At 51.4% G+C, this 18,284-nt stretch overlaps 8 protein-coding genes across 8 annotated transcripts; 2 read left to right on the top strand and 6 right to left on the bottom strand.

The window, feature by feature from the left end:
- Positions 1-95: 95 nt before the first annotated feature.
- Positions 96-1,274, bottom strand: N7473_007050 (ABC transporter substrate-binding protein; the record flags this gene model as incomplete). The annotated part of the gene is made up of 3 exons (XM_057152990.1): positions 96-715; positions 787-1,065; positions 1,121-1,274. The coding sequence occupies 3 exons, from the start codon at positions 1,272-1,274 to the stop codon at positions 96-98; spliced, it is 1,053 nt and encodes a 350-aa protein (XP_057007328.1).
- A 929-nt stretch (positions 1,275-2,203) lies between these two features.
- Positions 2,204-4,100, bottom strand: N7473_007049 (uncharacterized protein). The gene is made up of 2 exons (XM_057152989.1): positions 3,714-4,100; positions 2,204-3,627 (listed from the first exon to the last, which is right to left on the bottom strand). The coding sequence occupies exons 1-2, from the start codon at positions 3,944-3,946 to the stop codon at positions 2,832-2,834; spliced, it is 1,029 nt and encodes a 342-aa protein (XP_057007327.1). The 5' UTR covers positions 3,947-4,100; the 3' UTR covers positions 2,204-2,831.
- A 301-nt stretch (positions 4,101-4,401) lies between these two features.
- On the bottom strand, positions 4,402-5,896 carry N7473_007048 (cystathionine beta-lyase STR3; the record flags this gene model as incomplete). Its single annotated transcript, XM_057152988.1, has 3 exons — positions 4,402-4,470; positions 4,554-5,597; positions 5,681-5,896. The coding sequence occupies 3 exons, from the start codon at positions 5,894-5,896 to the stop codon at positions 4,402-4,404; spliced, it is 1,329 nt and encodes a 442-aa protein (XP_057007326.1).
- A 486-nt stretch (positions 5,897-6,382) lies between these two features.
- N7473_007047 (ankyrin repeat domain-containing protein) lies at positions 6,383-8,411 on the bottom strand (the record flags this gene model as incomplete). Its single annotated transcript, XM_057152987.1, has 4 exons — positions 6,383-7,135; positions 7,201-7,695; positions 7,819-8,054; positions 8,291-8,411. 4 exons carry the CDS (start codon positions 8,409-8,411, stop codon positions 6,383-6,385), a joined length of 1,605 nt encoding a protein of 534 aa, XP_057007325.1.
- Positions 8,412-8,790: 379 nt separating this feature from the next.
- N7473_007046 (mannose-ethanolamine phosphotransferase MCD4) lies at positions 8,791-12,079 on the bottom strand (the record flags this gene model as incomplete). Its single annotated transcript, XM_057152986.1, has 5 exons — positions 8,791-9,680; positions 9,732-9,840; positions 9,897-10,035; positions 10,091-10,278; positions 10,334-12,079. 5 exons carry the CDS (start codon positions 12,077-12,079, stop codon positions 8,791-8,793), a joined length of 3,072 nt encoding a protein of 1,023 aa, XP_057007324.1.
- A 643-nt stretch (positions 12,080-12,722) lies between these two features.
- Positions 12,723-14,379, bottom strand: N7473_007045 (putative chromosome segregation protein (Pcs1); the record flags this gene model as incomplete). The annotated part of the gene is made up of 3 exons (XM_057152985.1): positions 12,723-12,943; positions 13,002-13,433; positions 13,500-14,379. 3 exons carry the CDS (start codon positions 14,377-14,379, stop codon positions 12,723-12,725), a joined length of 1,533 nt encoding a protein of 510 aa, XP_057007323.1.
- A 296-nt stretch (positions 14,380-14,675) lies between these two features.
- Positions 14,676-15,984, top strand: N7473_007044 (protein-degrading AAA family ATPase MSP1; the record flags this gene model as incomplete). The annotated part of the gene is made up of 2 exons (XM_057152984.1): positions 14,676-14,741; positions 14,797-15,984. 2 exons carry the CDS (start codon positions 14,676-14,678, stop codon positions 15,982-15,984), a joined length of 1,254 nt encoding a protein of 417 aa, XP_057007322.1.
- Positions 15,985-16,879: 895 nt separating this feature from the next.
- Positions 16,880-18,151, top strand: N7473_007043 (uncharacterized protein; the record flags this gene model as incomplete). Its single annotated transcript, XM_057152983.1, has 1 exon — positions 16,880-18,151. The coding sequence occupies one exon, from the start codon at positions 16,880-16,882 to the stop codon at positions 18,149-18,151; it is 1,272 nt and encodes a 423-aa protein (XP_057007321.1).
- Positions 18,152-18,284: the final 133 nt, after the last annotated feature.

Raw genomic sequence — 18,284 nt, 5'->3', positions numbered from 1 at the left:
CAACCTTATCTCAGGGAACGAATAAGATTTCTTATATATAAAGACAGTCGGCTCTAGACCCTTTAGGTTGATTCCCCCCAATTTTCCCATCCTTCTCAGAAGAGATCATCAACAAGCGGGCTCAACCCCTGCGCAGTCCCAATTTTATCCTCAAACACAAACCGCAACTGCTCAACAGCATCCCGATCCTCCATAAACTGATGGAAAGTCACATAATCCGTATTATCCGCATCCCAAATAGTACTATTCCCAACATCCTTCCTCACAGATGGCTCACCCCTGCTTACCTGGAACTCCTCCGAGATCAAAAATGCCTGGAGGAGCTTCGCAGTCTCGGGAAGCTTGGTGTCCTTGAAGATAGCGCTTGTTTGGGTCCAGCTCATATATCTGTCCGAGACGGGTGACACACTGGTCCAACCCTCGGCGGGAGGGTAGGTAGTGAAGGAGATCGTTCTGCTTGAATTGCGCAGCATTATTTCTGCGGGTGTTGCGGTTCCGCGGACCCATTGGACGTCTTGTTCGAGGAGTTGGTCTAGCCATTGCCAGCCGTATTGTTGGATGATGAGTTTGAAGAGGTATAGGACGGCGTCGTCGTCGTTGGGATAGGTTAGGACGATTTTTCCTTTCCATTTTGGATCTAGAATGTCTCCGTAGGACTTGGGTATGTCTGCTGTGGGAATGGCTGAGGAATTGAAGACGAATGGTCCAAAGCTAGCTATATTTGGGAGGATAAGTCAGTTTCATGTCTTGTCGGAGTAAGAAAGGCGATGGGAAGTAAAGAAGTACCTGCAAACACCGGAATATAAGCGCCATTTGCATTGGTCAAGCTGGGCCAAACATTATCAAATGAGGGTGGCTTGTAATGCAACAAAACCCCCTTCTCCTCCCAGGCATCATAATCATGCAGCGTCTGAAGAATAGCCATATCGGCATACAACTCGTTTTGCAGGAAGGCTTGATTGATTCGGCCATCGAGATACTTGGAAAGATCAACAGTATGGTTCACCTTGACGTTGGGGAACTTCGCAGAGAATGCCTCAAATAATGCATCAGCCTGGTCTCGTTCTGCGGATTTGGATGTCAGTACTAGTTCAATCCGTCTATTAACATATATGTGTACCATCTCCTCCATGAACTACCCGAAGAACGCCATTCTCCTTCTGCGCGGCCGCGTAAATGTCGGACAGGCTTCTGGAATCAATAGGGACAGGAGAGAGAGCCGCAGCTAGAACGCTGGGCATGAATGCCAAAGCTTTGAGGACCCTCATGGTCATGATTTGCGAGTTAAATGATGTATTGATTTGAATATTTGTTAAATTGATGCTTGGGTGAACCTGGTGAATTTGGATTTAAGTTATGACCTGCTTACATTTATACTCCTTGTCCAGATAGGCAACCAGACTGGTATGGAAGCCCAGACTCCCCTGCCATGCGTCACAAACATCTAGGGAATAAGTGCGGTACTTTTCCGTCTTTCGATATGCGCTGACACAACTGTGGAGTTTAGACCGAAGCTGACAAACTAGAAATGTTTTTAATCTAAAGTTGTGGTGGATCATGATCCCCGTTCCACGATAGCCTTTTAGGGATGGTATCTTGGCGCAGATCGTAATACGTCTAGACTCTTGTGGCGCCTGGCGGGATTTTCTTCACGGCGGGATAGAGTAGATACATATTTCTAGCCTACATTTCCCATCAAGCTATCGGGCCTTAGAGGTTCTACTCAGAGGAATGATAGTTCTCCTAGCTAAATAGCCCTCTAGGAATTAAGGTTGCCATGAAACAAGCAGGATCATCATGACTAAAGCCAAGCACTGGAATAAATGGGCAGGGGAAGGGCCGCACGTCTAACAAACGGAATTGCGATATTAAACTCATGTATTTTGTAGTTCCAGCAATAAACGGAGACCCTGAAGATTCCGGGAGTCCGGTCGAGTCGAGGCTGTACTGAGACACGCCATGCCGAAGAGGTCCGGTTGGGTAGATAGAAGCTCAGCCCCAAAACTTGGCATCCTTCAACTTTCGACCACATCGGACTATGTAAAAGATGCTAAAGGGTATTGGTGGGAGAGAGCAGCCACTGTAGACATTAACTTTGATCAGATAAAGGAAGATTTTGATCAGGAAAATTCTTACTATGTGGTGTATACGGGTCCGATGACGATTTTGCCTGTGGAATGTGGAGTACCATTAACTAAATCACGCTACCTAATTAGATCAAAGTCTCAAATTGAGCTGCTAAAAGTAAATTTCATCTCTGCCTGCTTGGCTGAATAATTGATTCGTGTAGAAAGCGGCTCAGTACCGAGTACCTATTGCGTGATCAAGCAAGCTTGATGCGGCATTAAACTTGCAATAACTAGAGTCGACACAGATAACCTAATGAAACAACTAGATTATCAATATCGATATCGCTCTTTATTAACATCCGAGAGAGGAAACCAAACCATCTAAGACCCCAGTCAATATACCAGACCCGAAATGTATGACACAGTCTAAAGTTGTAACACAGAAACGGAATGAGAAAAAAGATCCCGGTAAACGCCACGGCCAGATGATGAAAAAAAAGTAATGCAGAAGATGTCCCCAAGCAAAATATTATGACCAGGCCCAACTCCAAATATCTCAAATCTCAAGAAAAAGAAGAATCCCGAGCCCAAGTCCCAATGATAAGTCTAGAGTGGAGAGGAGAGGGTGATGACAATCCCAGGAAAGAAAGAAAAGTACAACGAGAAACCATGTAGTCATCAGGTCATGAATCCCCGACAACCGCATGGGGCTGAGCTCAGTCGGATGTCTCGTATTGCGTCACCGAATGCCATGACATGCCATCAGTCGATCTTCTTCTCAAGCCGCTCCATGAGAGTAGCTCTCATCCGGACATTGACAACACCACCAACACCATAAGCAGGCACAATCTTGCCCATACGAGCAAAACTGCTGGAGACGTAGTCTCTCCGGATACGCGTCACTCGCTCGGTCCAACGCATACCACCTGGCGGCTGTCTGTTATACAAGTCCAAACCGAGCAGGTGCATCGGCGTACTGAAGAATTGCATAAGAGCCGGACAAGCGAATTGCGCCGTAGCAGCCTTCATACCAGGCGTAGACGCGACAAAGTCCGGTATTGAAGGTGCGATCAGAGCGGGAACATTAAACGAGGCGAAAATAGTGACGCTATCGCGAAGACAGAAGAGTCCATATGAGACTTTGGGAATGGTAGGTGCGGCGACGGGTTGCGATAGCGTTGGCGGGCGGAGTGATGTGCGTGGAATTGAAGGGGTAGAGGATGCTTGTAATTGTGTCGAGGCTTGTGTCGGGGGAGGTGAGGCGCCGAAGATCTTTGCGAAGCGCGCGTCCTTGTATACACAGATGGCCATGTTGACGGCTGTCGTGGAGATAAACTTAGCCGGGCCGGGAGTCACGGTTGAGTAGGACTGGTTGCGGAGGGTGGAGGTGACGGTGTCGATTGCATTTGCGGTGAGATATGTTGAGGTGTATAGTGTGTATATGAGGATGAAAGGTGTGCTGAAGAAAAAGCCGCTTGGTTTGGCAATCATGGACTTGAGGCAGTTTGTGATTGTTTGGCGAATAGGGAAGCCTTTGGAGGCTTTTTCGATGATGGCACTGGAAATTTTCAAAAGACCTCGTTAGCGCTCAAAATCTTGGATGGTATCTAAGGCTATTTTCGCGTCGTCATAAAAAAATCTCACCGATCAATGATCGTAATCAGCGGACATGTCAGCGCGCCAGCAGAAGCTGCGCTGACAACGTCGACGCCGAGTCGCAAGCCCAAATCCTGGGTATTCCATGCTGGCGCTACCACAGGAGCTGGAACTACCTTTGGGCTTGCTGTTGGCGGTGTCGGGCGCGCAACAGGACGTTCTGAGACCGTGGCCATGGCAAAAGAAGCATCCTGCGCGACTGCATCGCGAGTCATACTCATACGGAGACTGCGGGATCGGAGAGTGACGGAGATACCGAGGCGTGGCGCATGAAATAAACACAGCAATGTACAAACGCAACAGAAACCGCAGAAAGAAAAGAAAAATAAAGCACCAAGCCGAATGAAAAAGGATCAATTACAAATGGGACTCGCGATGTAATCTTAAGGCCGGACAGATGAGCTGCAGCGGACGAGAATGGCCCGGGCGTCTCTCCGATGCCGGCCCCGTGCCGGGCCCGATCACTTGGTTGGTTCGGATAAACGCTCAACGCGAACTACAGAAGTGTATGGTAGAACCCAAATCTTCTGTATTTTGAGAATTGGACATTCAGACTTGCAACTAGAATGAGGAGACTCAAAAATGGTAAAGAATATGCTCGTGATATTTTATTAACCCCAGAAAACGCCTTATTCACAATGATATGATCCCAGAACCCAACCCAGATGAAAGAAAACTACGAGGACTCAGCTTGAGCTGCGTGAATGCCATCCAATGTGACATTGACAGCGCCTGCTTCCACAAGCTGTGAGGAAAAACAATGTTAGTCTGTGTTCTTTCTCGTTCTATTGTGCTATTCACACCATCACATCCAGGGAAATCACTTACTGCTCGTTGCAGATCCTCGATCAAATCATCAACATCCTCAATGCCGACACACAGACGAATCAAATCCTCTGGCATAGCGCGTTCCGCCCGCGTCTTCGCGTCAATGCTAGCATGGCTCATACGGCAGGGCATACTGATCAGACTGTTGACACAGCCAAAGCTGACACTAATAGCCCAAATCTTGGCACTCTCAACAATGCGCTCGCTGACGTTGACATCACCCGTCTCGAATGAGAGAACCGCTCCAGCGCCCCGCGCCATCGAGTTGTGCAGCTCGTACTGCGGGTGCGACCGGAGACCAGGGTAGCGCACCTTGAAGCCGTGCGACTCAAGGAACTCGGCGATCCGCTGTGCGTTGCTCTGCTGCTGGTCCATGCGAACCTTCAGCGTCTTCACACCGCGCATCAGCAGCCAGGAGTCGAATGGTGCCAAGCCACAGCCCGATGCGTTAATGGGGAAGTAGAGGCGCTCGCCGAGGGTGAGGTCGTTCACGGCGATCACACCGGCCATCAAATCGTGATGACCAGACAAATACTTGGTGCCACTCTCGTAAACAATATCCGCGCCCAGGTCGAGGGGGTTCAACAAAAGGGGCGACATCATGGTGTTGTCAACGGAAACCAGGCAGTTAGGGTTGGCCTCGTGGGCAGCTGTAGCGATCTGGCCGATATCGACGATCTTAATCAGCGGGTTTGTGGGGGTCTCAAGCAGAACCATGGCGGTCTTCGAGTTCAGCACCTCGAGAACCTTCTCGGGGCTGGTGGTGTCGACGTGGTGCACGATGATGCCACCGTTGGTGGAGAGGAACTTAAGCAGTCGGTGAGATCCGCCATAGAGATCGTCACCGGTCACTACCTCGTCGCCAGGACGGAGGAGACGGGTGATCACGTCCAATGCAGCCATACCAGATGATACGACGAGCGCGCGCTGTGCGGACATGATCTTGGCCAAGTGTCGCTCGAGGTGGGTACGAGTAGGGTTGCCGGAGCGAGTGTAGTCATACTCTCCACCGCCACTGCCGGAGGTCTGCTTAAAGGTAGCGCTCTAATGTCAAGATGAAAGATCAGTACTTGCACTCCCTTCCAATTGAGATGGCCTCGTTCGTGTGATGATCAATGCTCTCCTACCTGATAAATTGGGACACTGCTGGCATTGTACTGATCACTGCCCTCGGTGAAGACCAACTCGGTGGCAATGTTGTACCGACGGCCACCGTGCGGGCTGGAGGGGGCAGGCGAAGGGGGCAGGTCATTGCCCTGCAGATCAACACGAGGGAAAGCCTTCTTCGTAGAGCTTGCTGACCCCGAGGCACCACTGGGTGCTCCGGATCCTGAGGCCGACATCGCTAGAGAGCGGGGCAGAGATAGAAACAAATAAGGTGAGGGGAAGATGCGGGTGTAGATGGATGTGAGGGAGGTTGGACAGTAAGATAACAAAGTGAGAAATGCAGCCTCCCTGGACAATGGATAAGAGAAGGGAAGTAAAGGAGGAATGAGCTGGGAAATGTTAGAAGTCCATTATTCTTTTCCCCCGGACAAAGTCCAATTGCTCAATTGCTATGACTCCGCTCGAGCGGTCCGCTGATTGGCGAATCGTAGGCCCCGGCGATTTCGTCATCCGCTGGTCCCGTGAGGTACAGTGTCACATGATCGGAATGGAAACTGTAGTTAGAGTTGGCTAAGCCATTCTCATTCTATTCAATCAGAATAGAAAACTCCAAGTATTAGAGACGAGACTTGCAGAGCTTGGTATCGCTACCATTTACTCACAAAATATTGGCCAACATCTCGTAAGCAAAGCCGAACTTTGACAGGAACCTAAGTGTAGTGTTACGCATTCCTCCTATCCAAACGGGGTAATCTCCACACGCAAGAGACAATAAACAACAAGCAACAAGTAACAAAGACACTCAAGCGGAGGATCTGCGACGTGATTTTGACTTTCGTCGCTTGTTCCCGCGTTTGCGTGCTCACGGAGCTGGCACCTGATCTCTCAGATCGTGTTGCCTCTGCACTTGCTTGAAGCAAAAGAGTTTCGATGCCTGGGTGCTTCCGCTCTCTCGCGCAATCCAGTGCGGTCTGGTAGAAATGGTCTTTCAGACTAACGTCGGCATCAAACTCCAGAAGAACTTGCACCACATCGAGGTGGCCATGTCGGGCAGCTACCATCAAAGATGTCTTGCCAAAGTTGTCCTTCACATCTATTGACGATGGCCAATACAGGAGGAGTAGCCGCACGATCTTGGCATGGACCTTCCGACTTGCGTGCATCAAAGGCAACATGCCGGAGATATCCGCGAGCCCCAAGTCGATATCGTCATGGTCGAGAAGCAAACGAAAGACATCGTCATGGCCGTGTCTCGCTGCGAGTGAGAGCGACGTGCGGTTTTTGGCGCCCCACTCGTTGACCTTGATATCTTTGTGGGCAAGTAGCATCTTCACCATGCGGCGTGAGCCTTTCTTGGATGCGACACAAAGAGCGGAGGGGTGGACCAGGTTCTGGCATTTGGATCGGTTGCCGGGAAGTTCAGCAGGGAACGGATGATGTTCTCGTGGCCTTTTTGGACGGCCTCGATCAGTGGCCTGATGTCCCGGAAATACGACGTCAAGTTTGGATTTAGGTCTTGCCTGGACAGCAAGCAATCCACCACTTTCTCATGCCCCCTTGCCACTGCTTTGAACAAGGACAGGCCGTCGTGGTTGTTCGTCTGGATCTCGTCGTGTCCCACCAGCCATTGAACGATCTCTTCGTGGCCCTCAGCGGCAGCGCAAGCGAGTGCGTCTCGGCCATGGTTATCTGATTGCAGGTCAATGGACGGGTGGTCAAGGAGGAGCCGCACGAGATCGGCATCGCCATAACGGGAGCACCAGTAGAGTGCCGTGTAACCAGAGATATCCCTTTGGTTAGGGTTCACCTTTTTACCCCGAAGGAACAATCGAACCAGTTTCTTCATCTGGAGACGCGCAGCCACAATGAACGAGCTACCCACGCACACCACACCTTGCTCCGCATCTGCCCCCAATCTGAAGAGAAGACGCGCAATGTCTCCTTGGTGGCCTAAGGTGGCGGCGACCAGGGGTGAGCCAAGGAACTCATCGCACTCGTTAATATCAGCGCCCCCTGCCACCAGTGAACGGACGAGCTGTTCGTCACCAAGTTAGGCACTCAAGGTCAACTTGCTGCGGATAAACTGTGCTCGGAGTGGGTGTGTGAGCAGAATGTCTGCTAGTCGACTGCAGATCCAGGTGGCAGCCTGACAAGATACCGCTAGTTGACATGCCCAGAGCAGATAACTTTGGATCGACCCTCCACAACGAGCAGGAAGACTAGCGGCATCTGGAGGGGTCACAGTGTGTTCCACCTCAGTGGTTCCTTCCGCCAGCACTTTCTGGTACAGCAACCAGACCGCTGTATCGGTCGTCATTGTTGGGGCCACCATCATGAGATGGCTGAGGTCGATCCGTTTGTTTGCGCGATAGGAGATGACCGCATCGAATCTCTCTGGTGGGGAAGATGAGATGTCAGTTTTCATACTGTCAACCTTCACAAATCGGGGTGAAACAGATTTCAACGTGTGAGGATGATGAGGCATCAAGTGAGATGGATGTGTCGGTATAGTGAAGTCTCCAGAGATCGCCTCCAAAGATCCTTACAGCCCACGACGACGACACCATACTTCACGAAACGACGACATCATACTTCCTGCGATCAAATGTCATGAAATGGAGACAACTTACTGCACAACGGTCTTTTCTCAAGCTGGTCACGGCCTTCTTGGCTTTTATCCCAGCCGACGGGGAGGAGCTCATCTACGATGAGGCACAGAACCTCTGTCGGCAACCTCTGGAAGAGGTCCATGATGTGAGCGGGGGGTGGGAGAACGAAGGAGAACGAAGGAGAAGATGTGCAAATCTCGAACGTCGGATTCGAGAGAGTCGAACGGGGATGGGAGGATGTTGGGAGGGAGATGAGGAGAAGAAGCAAGACCGGGAACGATGAAGAAGGCTCAAGAGCAGGGTGGAAGATGCTCAGAGGGGTTCGCAAACAAGACTATCCGAAGACACGTCGCGAAGCCGTGAAGACGCGAAGCCGATATGGTTGTGTCGAGATGCGTGTCTACTCATGACGTTATACCATTTATACCAGGTGCGCAGAAACAGGCAGAAAAAAAGGTCTATATTAACAATATTAGGCGGTCATAGACGGAGTTAAAGTACATAAGATCAATATCAATCACTCATTGCTGAGCATTATTACTCTGGGTTCCGTTGCGACTTGTCAAGCTCTTACTCGGGCTCGACTTTGTAGTCGATTCATGGCCACACTCGGCAGACTCGCCGACAGCCTGTACGACAGCAGAGCCAAGGGCATTGGCAGCATGACCAAAGTCAACTCCACTGACGAACTGCTCACTGAGGAACTCGAGTCCAGCAACAAAAGTGCAAAGAGCACTGGCGATACAGAAATGACTGATAGTCATGCCAATATCCAGCCAGGAGCCTTCGTCGCGCACCATGTAGAAGAAGTTCAAGGTCATTATATCCGAGATGGACATGACGACCATGAACAGTGCACTAGGTGCGACTTCAAGGCGTCGGTTCAGAATACCCAGGTTGGCGCTGATAATGGCGAAGGGGATAAGTATTTGTAGGATCAACAGCGCGCCTTGGGCAAATGGGTCGAAGATGGGGATGAGACGGCGGACACTGTCTAGGGAGAAAGTGGAGATGGAGGCGACATTTCCGGTGCTGAAGAATCCTGACTGGAGAAGGAAGAAGAAAAACAGGGCGACACGGGTATCAGAAAGGGTCAGGGCACGGTAGCTGTATGTCTGTCCATCGACGGTGGTGGTGCTGGTAGGAGCGGGTTTCGATGGAATTGCCGAGTCCTTAGTAGCTGGCTCTTGCGACTGGACTGTTTTCGAGTCTGCGGTGTGAACGTAGATGGCATGTTCGAGACGGACCCATGTTACGAGGGTCATGCAGAACACGAAGTAGAACAGTCCCTCCCACGAAATGGTGAGAATGATGAACGTGGGCGAGAAGGTCAGGAAGATGACCATAAGACGGTGAAGGTAGTTATTGTTGGGGTAGAAACGGTGGAAGAAAGGCAAAGAGAGTGAGGCCACTAACATTGATTAGCTTTGCAAGGTAATTAAAAGACTTGGAAAATACTTACCCAGTACAAACCAGCCCACGACTTGGTTACCAATGGGCAAGCCCTCACGAGCTTGGAGAGAAGCCACGCTCGAGCGAGTCACGATCAATGCAAGAAGAACCATACCAACCTAGATGAGCCTTTATGTGAGCGCATGCCAATGAATCTTGTGGTAAGGAGTCGTACCTGCAAACCCACGATGACTCGTGAGCCAACGGTAGTCAGCTTAAAGCCCTTTGCGACATTGCCGCCGTGCTCGAGGATTGCATCTTCGAACAGAAGATATAGAATGCCGGTCAAAAACATGATGAGGCCACCATACGTGCTGTAGCGAGGTTAGAGCTGGTAGGATCCGGAGGTAACAAATAGAAATAACTCACATAGTGTCAAGGTTCTCCACCTTGAGGACCGGAAGAAGAGTAAAGGTACTCATCAAGGAGCAACCAAGAGCCCATGTTGCAGTGAGGAAAGCGTGGTCACGAATGAATCCAAAGCCGTAAACCACAGGCCAGAGGGCACCCAAGGCAAACCCAACGGTGAAGATCTCACGGTGGAAGTAGGATTGGACCTGCATAGAAAGCGTCAGTCATGTTCGAGGTGCGAATAAAATAATACAAACATACCAGTGCTTCGAGCACGCCAAGGAATGCCAGCGCCTGCAGCCCAAATGTCAGGTACCCGGAGAGCGAGTGAACATGACCGAGGACAATTTGACGGCCGGCAATCAGCGCCTTGCGGCGAGCAAAGACTTCCTCCCAGAAGTAGACGGGGAAGAAAGCGTAGAAGTAATACCGCCACGAGGAACCTTGGTACAGGAAAACGGAGAATAGGGCCACCAAAATTGACGAGAAGAATGAGATGCTAGCGATGGTTCGATGAGAGTCGGTAGTTCCGTGCAAGACGTGCAAGTCAATGACCGTGGTCAACGCATAAGCAATCCAACCCAGATATCCCAAAGAGACAATTGTCCGCAGGAACAGCCAGTCATATGTTTGCAGGTAGCGCAGACCCTCGAGACCGAGAACCAGCAGTTCAGAAGATAAAGCAATGGAATCCTCGTAAGCTCCGTTTGAAATGAGCGCCTCCAAGTTCGCAAATCGTCCTTCAATTGAAGTTTCGCCGTCGCCAGAAAGAGGCTCGAAGGGTACGTAGCGTAGCACTGCATTCCTCTTTTGCTCTTCCTTCACTCGATACATTTCAAGCACGGCCCGGGTGTTTGCAAGTGCGGCTTGTGCCTTCTCCTCGGGACTGGCATCAATGTAATCCAATGGCAGCTGACCGACCGAGTTAACGGGATAGTCAACGCCAACCAGATATGCCATTAGAGCCGCGACGTCAGCCTGTGCAACGTCATGTCGATGGATCTGGTCAAATCCCCAATCCGACGAGAACCCATCCTCGTGGCCAGGAGCGATTCCATTCATGGTAATTTGAGGCTTAGCGACACCGGAACCCCAGACAACCAATGGAGTGCGCGTATTATCTGGATGACCGTCTCCGTGACTGCCCATGTCGTTCATGCCATGGTCCGCAGTGAAAACGAATGCGGTCTGATCATCGCCGTAAAAGTCCTCGACCAGCTTGGTGACCGATTGAATGCCCTTGTCCACAATTTTGATGTTATTGAGGTATTCCTTGGAGTAAGGCCTGAACGCGTGACCTGTAGTATCTAGTCCCAGCAAATGGAGGAAGAACACCAATTTGTCCTCGCGCAGTTTCCGGTCAAGCTCCGGATCAGTCTTGGCGGACTCGAAAAGTTCGTGGACCTTCGCGAACACCCAAGTATCCAGATGAGTAGCGTCTTGACTGAAATCCTCCGCTTCCTCTGCATACATCTCCGCGTCAACACGGCCAGGTTCCGCACCCTCCTTGAACATTGGCAGAATATCCGGACTGCCCCAGCTCCATGTATGCCGACTGCGATTGAAGACGCTATCAAAGTCCACGGGGTTCAATTTCCACCCCGTTGTAACCGCCGAGACGTCTTCGTACAAGCCCGCAATGAGGGCAACATGACCGGGCCGCGATTCGGTGGGGACCCGAGTATGGGAGACACCAAAAGTTCCATGTGTAAGAACTTTAGAGCGAATGAACGGTGCCAATCGAATCAAATCATCGGAAGGCTCGGCGAGAGCATCGGGGGACGGATCGGGGAATGCCTGGAAGGCCTTGTCGGCGCGGAGGCCATCGGCGACAAAGAGGACGAGTCGTTGGGCGGGAGCATTGGTTCCAATTGGGCGCTCAACCCCATATGAGCGCATGCCACTCACAATTGGGCTCACGAAATAGATATCGAAGATCGAGTATGTATAGATCAGGTGGAAGACCACCGCGAGGGCGAGGAACCCAACGCGGCCGAGACGCGCCATGGCTGTCTCTTCTTACAGCAGGTCCAGTTTAGATCGAGATGGCGAACGAGTGTAATTGGACCTCTGCTAAGAAGGAGAAAGAAGGTAGTAGAGACGATAATGAAAAGGAGGTCGGCATCACCAGCAGCAAGACAATAGACAATCGACGACACCACCTATGCTTGAAACGCATCGGGGAACTTGCGGACGGGGGGCGGTGAGGGCCAATCATGGGCTTCGAATCGTGCACGGCAGAACTGTAATAGGACCCACTTGCCAGGCACAACAAGCTCCTTTTCAATTCCATAGATGGATGTTTATTTGTTTTGTGCTACTTTATGAATGTGTGAACTGTATCAATTACAAAATTAAGCTGAGTGGGCAACAATTGAACAAGAACTGTTTACTTAGTAATACTTTCCAGAAGTCTTCAGTAAGCTATCTTGTCTCGAGAAAGGTTGTTAAGTCAGGGCGGAGTAATCAGGGCATGTATACAACTCCATAGAAGAGTCGATCCGCATGCAGGTTTGGGTACACTATAGTCAGTGCTATACCATCTATTGAATCCATCATGGCTACGCAAGAAAGGCGGCATGTATTCATCCACAAAATGCTGATATTTTCCAAAATAGATTGCCCATATATCCCCCATATATTAACACTGTCATGATGTGCTGGTCCGCCGTTTGGTAAGGGCGTCAATCACCCGTGTGTAAAACTTGGACGCCTGCTCTCGCTTGAAAGTAATATCAACGGTCAAAAAGTCTGGCAAAATATTAACAAGCTCCCGATCACGGCTGGCATCCAACAGCGGGAGATACTGGAACTCGGCCTGCTCATACTCTGAGCTAGCCACCTTGGGAATGGCCAACTTGAAATGAAGTGCTGCAAATTGGTTAGACATGAAACTTTGCGCTCATTCCAGGTAGTTTTGGGTACTTACTTCCATTGACACCGGTTTGGATGCAGTCATAGAGATGATCTGTCTCGCGGTTCTTGACATCACGGATGATCAGTCCGGTGAAATCAGTGTAGAGATCCTCCTTCAGTTGCGCAAGCTGGGCGACCTGAGCCGCCTCGGCAGTGGCAGCTGCGGTTGCCCGGTTGGCTGCGCCACCCTTGATGGCACTTCCTGGGACCTTGGTAGCCTCGAGGCTGGCAGCCGTGTTGCGTGCAGCGGCAAGCTTCGTCTGCAGGGCCTTGATCTCGGATTGTGAAGAGGCAAGTTGAGAGCGCGCCTCGTCTGCTTGGGCCTTGAGCTTGGCCATTTCGGCATCCCGCTCTTTCAGTTGTTTCTGCAGATTGCGGCTCTGTGAGCCTAAGGTTCGCTGCGCTTCCAGCTCTGATCTTAGCGAAGCAACAAGTTCGTTGGATGCTGCAGGGAAACCAGTCAGTTATTATGATTCCCCTATCGAGTACAGCACCAACTGCAAGAACGTACCTGTAGTGATATTTTCACATTGCTTACGTAGTTTCTCCATGTTCGCGTTGGCCTCTACGACTCCGATCTCACGTAGGTTGCGATATCTTGACTCTAGCGCATCGTGTTTCTTGGTAATTTCACCAATCTTACGCCTCAAATCCGGATCCCCGCCTTGATCAATAGCCGCGCTGGACTTGCGCTTACTAGGTGAGGAGTCACGAGTATTCTTCAACGTGGCGAGTCGCGCCCTGGCATTTTTCACAACGGACGATGGCACGTAGGGAGCTGGGTGCTGGTTATCATCCAGCATGGACTCATCTACAACTTCATCTGCCGCTCCATCAGTCTGCTGCGTCTCACTCATTTCGGGTATCCTTTGTTGTGGCACAGCGCGGGTTGGTGTGTACTCGAACTCTCCGTCTGTTTGCACTGGCCTGGCGGTGCTTGCACGAGCTCGGCCTCGTCCACGAGTTGCTGCTGTCGTGGCCCTGCTTGCTCTCGCGTTTTTTGTAGATTTTGATGCTGAAGGGTCCTCATTTTCCTGTTCATTTGATTCTTCGCCCGTAACCTCTACTGGGACAGCCATCCGCGTCTGCGGCTCGGGGACTTCTGAGGCGCCGCGCGCCCGCCCACGCCGAGCTGGCGCTTTTTTTGGTACTGACGCTTGTTCCTCTTCTTGTGGTGCTTGAGCGGCTGCTTGTTTCCTTACCGGAGCGGAAGCTTTGGTGGTAGTTGCGGTTTCAGCGGATGTACGCGGTCGACCGCGACGTTTCTTGGCGGGAGGCTCCTCCTGAGGGTCGTGGGAGGGGACGGACTCGTTTTCAGTAAATTGAAGTACATCCTCATCATCTGAGCCAACAAGGCCAGAGAGTTTTGAAGGAGCTTTCCGTTTTGGCATGGCGTAATTGGGGTTGGCGTTTAGTCTGATGTTATCGGGCTTGGAGACGCGCCGCGATTATCAACAACTCTCCGCCCAGCGGCAGACATGTGACATGTGACATTCCGAGCCACAGGGATCATCCGCGCCACAACTGCCCGAGCCAGATCTCGGGCCTCGCTTGAGACCGTTCCACGTTTTCGGAGTCGGGATCGCATTCGTCTTCTTTGTTTTACCATCTGTCGATCGAACATCCTAAAGGGTTCAGCAGTTCAAGTTCTCGCCCCTTCTTACCCCTTATCCACGCCGCTGTCGTCATGGCATCATCAGGCGGCCGCCGATGGCAGAGCTTCCTGCAAGAGCTCGTAATGGTCGCCGGCACGGTGAGTTTCAACGCTCTGGACTGACTCAGGGCCGAATATTTCTAACCGATTATAGTCGGCTTCGGCATACTTTCTCATTCGCTATCTCCTATCGCGCCTCGATTTCGACCCGGAGAGCCAGAAGAAGGAGGAGCAACGACAAAAGTCAGCAACCATTCTGCGCCGACTTGATGGCGGAGATGAATCAGATGACGAAAAACGAGGGAGCACTAAGAAGGGTCGCCGCCAACGACGAGGCGAGCTAACGCTCAATCAATATGAACAAGCCGTTGCGATGGACGTGGTTGCGCCTGAAGATATTAATGTCTCGTTTGAAGACATTGGAGGTCTCGATCATATTATTGAAGAGTTGAAGGAATCCGTGATCTACCCATTGACTATGCCTCATCTTTACTCGTCAACTTCGTCTCTCCTCACCGCACCGTCCGGTGTTCTTCTATATGGCCCGCCTGGTTGCGGAAAGACTATGCTCGCGAAGGCACTGGCGTCCGAGAGTGGCGCTTGTTTTATTAACTTGCATATCTCAACATTGACGGAGAAGTGGTACGGTGACTCGAACAAACTAGTGAATGCGGTCTTTTCTCTCGCACGCAAGCTTCAGCCTGCGATTGTTTTCATTGATGAGATCGACGCGGTCTTGGGAACCCGGAGGAGCGGCGAACACGAGGCAAGCGGTATGGTGAAGGCGGAATTTATGACACATTGGGATGGTCTTACCTCCGCCAATTCGACGGGTGAGCCCCAGCGCATTGTTGTGCTTGGAGCTACCAACCGGATGCAGGATATCGACGAGGCCATTCTCCGGCGTATGCCTAAGAAGTTCCCTGTCACCCTTCCTCCTGCCCAACAGCGACTCCGAATCCTTAGCCTAATCCTTAAGGATACTAAGGTTGATCGGGATAACTTTGACCTCCACTATCTGGTCAAATCTATGTCCGGCATGTCCGGTAGCGATATCAAGGAAGCCTGCCGAGATGCGGCTATGGCTCCCGTACGCGAGCTGATCCGTCAGAAGAAGGCTGACGGTATGCAAATAACAGCCGTTGATCCTCAAGAAGTTCGTGGCCTTCGCACAGAAGACTTCTTCGCCCGAGCCGGTGGCGTGAGGGTTATGCCTCCTCAAGTGCCTACCACTCCAACTGGCAAGGTCATTGAGAAAGAAGAGGGTGATTGGACGACTGAGGATGAGGCCGCCTCGGAGACTGATGGTCGGCCCTCTGAGATGGCTGAGCCTCCAGAGTGATCGTGAATGATCTGTTTCTATTTCTTTCTTGGTGGATAATTTAGAGGCTCATGTGCTTCCCGGTTTCGAAGGGTTAACAAGGCCATTTCATTCTGTTCTTCTTGGCTGTGGTTTTATACGGTTTCTGGCTGGGCCCAGGTTCGGTTCGTTCATAGAATCGTCGGGTTTCTTGTACAATTTGTGGGGATCTGAATTGCAATATAATACACATCATCGCTCTCAAATATGATCTGGTGCCAGGGCTTATCTTGTATATCTAAGATGAAAACCTTCTTTTGCAAGTACTAGTACAGACCCGCTCATATTAACCCACGGGGAACGTTACGTACTTCTACTTGGCCGGGCGGCGAAGTCACCTGCCGATCATCCAACAGCGCCTCCCGAAAACCCACCCACTCCCTATCGACGTCTATTTCTACATTCCCTCTCTCCTTGTACAGAAAAAACTCCTTCTTTTATCTCCCCTCGGGTTGTGATTGCTGGCTCCTGGGTCTCCCCTGTCTTCCCCATATCCGTCGAGTTGGCGCCTGCCGCGGTCTTTCCTTAGTGGGTCTTTATCGTCACCTACGTACCACCTCCACGCTTCCCACTACTGTCTCCTATCGCATCCTTGAGTAATCACATTTACTCCGCGGTCTTACCTCCCACGTTGTTCACGGGAAACGCATTCTATTGTATATCGAGTCCGGCCGATTGTGGACGCAGTTTCATGATCTGCCTCATTGTCTCGTCTCAGCGCTGAGGCCACGAATGCGACACGGCCGGTGGATGACGAATGGGTCTCTCCTTGGAGACCACTGATGGCAATCAGTGCCTTGGCAACACCCACAACTCCGAAGGGAGTCTTTGAGTCTTGTCTTTGGAAGAATACTTCCACAAGACCATACTGACAGGAATGAGTTCCCAAAATAGCTTCGTCAATGCTTCCCTGAGCTCCAACACTGTCAGCGCCGGCACCACCTCCGCCTCCGCGGTCCGATCGCGCCCTCGCCGACTCGTCTCCTTTATCGACGATGAAGATGATTCCAGCACCAAGAACAGCAATTATTCCTACCAGGATGCCCAGCCCTTTGCATCGGGTCTTTCTACAACCCTCTCCGCCGATGTTGGAACTACACGATCTCGTGGTGCTACCCCCTCGCCGCTATCGTCCCGTGGAACCTCGCCGCTGCCCATGAAACACCCCTCCCGCGTCACGCAACCGAGCAATCGCAGTCGGAACGAAGCATATTCCTTTGCTTGGAATGGGTCATCAAAAGCTTCGTCTTCTTCCCGAGGAGCGGCAGACTTTCTAGACTCGTCGTGGTCCTCTCTCCAGAGCCTGGCGTCGTCGGTGCTCGGCAGCGACACTGGGTCAAACACAACAAATAATGCGGCAAAGGGACATTCGCGGAGGAAACCATCGAAATCAGACGTATATATTCGAAGTATTCCGCGGTCTACTCCGACAGCATGGGGTCCATCAGCACCGAGTACTACAGAAATTGGAAGTGGAACCAAGGAGGAGCGTCAAGCATTGGTTCAGGCGAAGAAACGAGAAGCACTTCTACTTGCAGACTCCGATCCCATAATGAGCGGCGCCTTTCGGCACAAGCGACGCGACTCGGGCGATTATTTTGACCAGCCACTTGATGCAGAGCAAGACGAGGATGCACTCGCATACATTCACCCTGTCCAGGCAACAGACAGCATTACGGGAGTGACGATTAAATACGGATGCCAACCAACGATTTTCCGAAAAGCGAACGGCTTCTGGCCCAATGACAATATCCAAAGCAGGAAGACAGTGCTACTGCCAGTTGATGCATGCAGCGTCAAGGGTAGACCAGTACCACCTGCAGAAGTAGATCTTCTGACGATTGATTCTGAAGATGCAAGTGGTAGCTCTATCACACCGGCTGTCGCCTCCACGAATAGCTCGATGTCGAGTCAGAAGGTTCCTGGAACTGCCGACACCGACAGCAATCAGATTTGGAAACATGAGTCCTGGGTAAATATTGACGGATTTCCGTCCGCGGTACAGATTGGCCGAGTCCCACGAAGGGCATTAGGCTTTTCCCACGCACGCGTCGAAAATCTGCGTGCTATACCGATGCAGAACCTTTCCATGATGACTCTTCCCGAGAGCCAACCCGGACTTCATCCCCCGCCGGTTCGCCGCAGATAACACCGGCAGAGGGCGCTCTTCCCCGGGCCAGACCTCGCGGAGGCCAGTCGAAGCCACTCCGTCCCCAGCATCGCCGCCAGCGCAGCAGTCTCCATCTGACTGGTACTGGTGTGGGTACTCTTGATCGAACTTC

The sequence above is a fragment of the Penicillium subrubescens genome (genome assembly GCF_028828155.1).
Source record: "Penicillium subrubescens strain IBT 31985 chromosome Unknown utg000005l_segment0_segment0, whole genome shotgun sequence".
NCBI classification, from domain to species: domain Eukaryota; kingdom Fungi; phylum Ascomycota; class Eurotiomycetes; order Eurotiales; family Aspergillaceae; genus Penicillium; species Penicillium subrubescens.
Note: the sequence above shows the minus strand (reverse complement) of the source record. Positions and strands in the feature narration are given on the sequence as shown.